This window comes from Blennius ocellaris, assembly GCF_963422515.1.
Source record: "Blennius ocellaris genome assembly, chromosome: 2".
NCBI classification, from domain to species: domain Eukaryota; kingdom Metazoa; phylum Chordata; class Actinopteri; order Blenniiformes; family Blenniidae; genus Blennius; species Blennius ocellaris.
The window spans coordinates 18,851,244-18,856,600 of NC_137651.1; the positions used below are offsets into that span (position 1 = coordinate 18,851,244).

General features: G+C 40.6%; 1 protein-coding gene across 1 annotated transcript; it reads right to left on the reverse strand.

Annotated features, from left to right (window-relative positions):
• Positions 1 to 318: 318 nt before the first annotated feature.
• Positions 319 to 4,108, reverse strand: LOC308140672 (endonuclease domain-containing 1 protein; the record flags this gene model as incomplete). Its single annotated transcript, XM_080510550.1, has 5 exons — positions 319 to 710; positions 2,595 to 2,751; positions 2,904 to 3,018; positions 3,848 to 3,948; positions 4,028 to 4,108. 5 exons carry the CDS (start codon positions 4,106 to 4,108, stop codon positions 319 to 321), a joined length of 846 nt encoding a protein of 281 aa, XP_080366676.1.
• Between the last annotated feature and the right edge of the window lie 1,249 nt (positions 4,109 to 5,357).

Below are 5,357 nucleotides of genomic sequence, written 5' to 3' on the forward strand. Positions count from 1 at the left end.
CTTGTCTACTGATCTTTGTCACAACAAATGTGCACGTGTCCTGTAGGCAGAACAATGTCCAGATGTAATAAGAAGCCAATGTATGATTAAGAAAGACACTGGGAAACAGCCACAATACCCCACTGCTGCTTTTTTAATTATGTATTTGTCTTTGTATTGTCGTCATTTTACATGATTGTACTAAATCATTACTGTAATGCTTTATTCATTAAGATATCAAGATTATATTTCTTTTTAGCTCATCGATCATTCATGTAAATATCATAATTTGACTTGCCTGGCAAGTGGCATCAAGTCAGTATATACTGTGGCTTTGATTTAGACGCTGCAGCTGTTATAAAACAGCTCCCCTACTGGCTGATTGGAGAACTGCTGCAGAAAGTCTTCCAGTTGGTCCACAGAGACCTTGTGCACCATGTTGTCCTCTGTGTTTCTGGCCGTGGCTGCGCCGCTCTGAACAGGCCTGTCGTTGTTGTCCACACAGCAGTAGGCGTTCCACAGGTAATCTGGGATATTGACGCGCTTCACATTGTTTTTGACGATCCAGTTGTCTGCAGAGGGCACGGCCCCGACCAGCACATAGGCCTTGGAGCACTTCTGGAGGAAGAGGCTGGTGAGGTCGGACTCATGGATCCTCCAGGCGTTTTGATTCAATTTAGGGTTCTGAGGGATGACGTTGGTCAGGGTGAACGTGGCATTGCGACTGGGCACTGCAAGATAGAGGTGTGAAGGGAGGCCATAAGTTACAGTTTGTGGGTCTACAGAAAAGGCATAAAGATTGTCTGGGATAGAATAGAGAAAGAGAGTGAATAACGTTTTACAGCATAATTCTACAAATTAGCTGAATGATTATTTGAAATGGTTAAGACAATTCAGGTAAGGATATTGCCTCCTCTTGTCTTGCTAAACATTGTTATGGTGTTTATGAGAATTACTTTGAAAGGTGTTTCGCAACTGTAAGGTTGCAGGTAAGATCCCCCATCTCACCCCATCTAATGTCAAAGTGTCCTTGAGTAACACCCTGGAATGCTGCCAGTGTAGGATGAGCAGTTTACATTGCTTCAGCTGAGACTGAAGCAGTGAAAAAATACCTATCTAATCGAAATTATATCAATTCACACAACATTTTCAAAAGGACACAGAAAACTTTGGTGCGTTTTGGGACTGTTTCAGTGATGTGCAGTCATTAAAGGCAGGGGAGGCAAAGCCTCACCTGTCATCATAGGAAGAACAAGATATATGATAATACAAATAGATTAAATAGTTATATTTGTCAAATGGTTTGAACCATGTATTAATTTTCCATTTAACTTAAATATTTTTTTTTTTTTTAAATATTATAAATCACTTGATTTGTACATTTCCTGCTCAACTGCAGGGAAGAGACCAGCGGTTTTGCGAAAGCAGTGAAGTTCTTCTCCTTCATGTTAGGGGGCGCTCGTGAGTCCAGAGACTCTTATGCTACAACTGCAGAGGAAGAAACATCACGCTCAACGTGTGTTTACGATCTGCCGTAACAACATTCAGAGAGTTTTCTCACTCTGTCCGCCTGCGTTATGATTATATATCCATATATAAGTGAACATTCAATCGGAGAAGGAGATGATAATCCTAGGGATTTTTTTTTTTTTTTAGACAGAAGGATCGTGAACTTCATTTATAAGTAAAGGTAAGAGCAATAAATGACACCTTTTTTTGATGCTGCCTATTTGGTCTGTTTTCCATCACTGTTTTTATCATCTTTAAACTCCTTTCAATACTTTTGGTTTCTTTCTTCCTGTTGTGTTGGTAAGTTTTACTCTACTTAGACTTCACAGTAAAAGGAGCGCATCTGTTCCACTCCTTTTTGATACTGGCTTGTTTACAGGGATCAGCGGATCACTTCTTTGTCAACAGTTTCTACTGTCCAGCCCTTCTGTGTGTTTATATTATTAACTATTTGCCTTGGGATTATTATTATTTTTTGTGCATGTTATTATTCACTTTTTTAACATTGTGTTGTTACTTATTTGACTATTTAATTTTAATTATATTCTAATTATATTCTATTAATATCCTACTCTGTTCTGTGTGGTGCAACTGGAAAGAATTTCCCTGTGTGATTAAAAAAGTAGTGCTGCACGGTGAAGCAGTGGCTCACAGCAAGAAGGTCTGTGTTCAAATACTGACCTTGGCCTTTTTGTGTGGCGTTTGCATGTTCTTCCTGTGTACATGGGTTTCCTTCAGATTCTCTAGTTTTTCCCAACAGTCCAAAAACATGAGGTTAACTGGTGACCCTAAATGGAACCTAGGTGTGACTGTGAGTGTGTGTGGTTGTCTGTCTCTGGATAGATTGACGGATTAATAAAATATTTTCTCTCTATTTGCAAAGAAAACTGATATGAGATCTGAAACATAGCCCCTTTACTGCTGCCGTCCAAACGGTGAATAATCTCTGCTGAGGGCATATATTTGTAAATCCGATTCTGACGGAATCAACGCTGCTAGTGCGCATATGATCATTTCACCAGCTTATTTTTTTTTAAACTTTTTTTAAACTTTAGCGCCACCTGCAGTCTCCCCTTTCAAACCCCCTCAGATTTAGCTTCCTCTACCTGCATGGTGTCCGTTGGGGTTGAGGTGGCCGCGGTCAAAGCCGGAGTAAGTGTAGTCTTCATTCAGAGCTTGTTTCTCTCCCAGGTAAACCCCAGGATGATCTTTTCCCAGCCAGTATCCATCCTTCATCTCCGCTTGCCAGGAGGCGTTCACCAGCTACAAGGCACATGGAAAACCTCACAACTCAATCTCATTTGAAAGAACGGAGTGAAACACGCAACTCAATCCTCCGGATACATATTCCATGTAATTATCTTGGGCCAAATCCAGCGATACACTCGGAGATTATGAGCGGATGCAGCACCAACCTGAGGCTCGACAAACCATCTCTTTTCCCTGCCGCCTCCATTGCTGGGCTGGAACACGTAAGCAGAGTAGACGGCGATCCGATGCTTGGTGTCATACAGCGTAGCAAAGTGGTACCTGGTGGAGCAAAGGATAGCAATAATGGTTTACTATAGATTAGTTTATTTCGGACATGTGGGTACATAACAAAACAAAGATAAACAAACACAAACAAACAACAAGCATAACAGAGCAAAGAAAACAAGGCGAAAAAGTAACAGATAACTAAGAATGACCCATCATATCAAAAAAGGAGTAGGAAGAAGCAGAGCTTATTTAGTCTTACCCCTTATTCACATCAAAGAGTCATTTGTACCTTTGTATTTCATAAATATATATATTCTGTATTTTATATAAACATACATATACATACATGCACATACATGTACATGTACATGTACACATACACCAACAAGTGTATATCCGTTTTCTTTACAAGAAAAAAACAACAAAACCACAACAAAGATAAACCAGCAAATATAAATATATATATATATTTATATATATATATATATATGTATATAAATAATAACTAATACTTACACCCGTGTCTACAGCCCTTCCTCCCTGTACTTTGTGAACACCATTGCTTTGTACTGGGTTTTTTTTTTTAACTGATTCACGCTTGGACACTGCCTGATAGTCAATGGGAAATCAGTTATTCCCAAAAAATACCAAGAAGTTATTTGCTTATTTGGAATTAAGGAACAATCCAGTTTTTCACTTTCACCTGATAAAACAATCTTAGATGATGGGACTGCTGCACTCATGCTTCAACAATAGGAAGAAGACATGTGGGTCTGGTGCCATCATTTCATAATACCTCTTGAGAAATGTGTCTTTGTATTTCACATTGATTGTGTTTATACTACTGCATCCAGCCTGAAGCCCGTCATGTGTTCACTACCTGTTGAGAAAGCGCTGACAAAGGTGTGCAGCATCAGGTGTAGCGGAGCCCCACTCAGGCACCTTCTGTTTATAGAAATACTTCAAGCAATCTGGCACATCCTGCAGAAAAACAACAGTATAACACAATCCGCCTATAAGTCAATCCAAAAGTGCGTCTATTTCGTACAGGGACACAAACCTGAAATCGATGTACAACGTCTGCGTGGACAGAGAGGAGCAGGAGCAGGAGAGGAGCACACAGCCTCGCCACGGTGCGCATTATGGAATACAGAATGTGTGTATGCCACGATTCTTGGCTGCCCTCTGGAGTGAAACAGAACAAAATACAAGGACAAAACAAAATCATTCAGTACGACTGCGTATGGTTCAAATTGCGTCGATCCATTTTACCGTCACGGTCCTTCAAGTGGGAGGAGGCTCGGGTTGTTTGCATTCCCACTCACCTGCTGCTGCACTGGACCTCTGCCACTGTGCGCCTTGAAGTGGCGGCTATATATATATATGAATTCATCACCTTTCTCCCCATTTGTTCCCTCCTATCTGAAGCCTCGCCAGGTCACCTGAGATATTTGCATGGAATGAAACAGAACCAGTCAACTCAGTCAGTCGTAGATGGGGACAAGGGTCAAACAGGGTCATTTTTGAAGGTCTCTGACGGCTGCAAACAATTTGATCCTTAAAGTTTTCAAGCTTTACATTTACGTCCTCCTCTATATATTATTGGCTGCATGATATCAGTTTGTACATCTTTTTTCTTTGAAGTGAATAGTTTTTGAGGAAATAACGGGGGCTTTAGCATTCAAATAGGGATGTTATCAATTTATTTGAACAAGGTGCTGTATTTCTGAGATTCTTGTACTTTAATTAAATGATATAGTATTTTCCTCTACAGTTCAGAGGCGGGTGTAGGGTGTAACATGCTCATAATTTCTTTCATGATAATATAGTAAATCAGGTCTGTATATTCGCTGCTTGCTCGTCTATTTCCAGCTTACACCTGCCACATGGAAACAACCTAATTTTACACGCTAATTCAATTCAAGTTAAAGCTTTGTGGTGAGGTGAAACACAGAAGCGGAATGAATGATCCCCGTTAATGAGGTTTATTATCATAAAACGACACAGAAAACTATGTAGTTTGCAGCCATTCGCCTCCTGGAATATTTATCCTGTGTTTTTTTTTGACAAAATCGCTTGTCAATCTCTTACAAGCAGCCTTTGGTTGGGTAACACTGGAGTATCTGTTCAGGTGCTACTTTTCCCACGATTACAGCACAGGGCTGCGCCTGAGCCTCACAGGTGGAATTCCTCCGTGTTTTCTGGCGATGAAGAAACATCTGAATGTGTTTGTCCTTTGATTAGCTCCACGTGCCCAGAGAAGTCAAGTCACTACGGGTATGGGAGGGAGGGAGGGAGAGAGACAGAGAGAGAGAGAGAGCAAGGATGCAACTTGGACACGTCACCAGAAATTCACAAACACGCACGTGAAAAAATTACATTTACTGAAA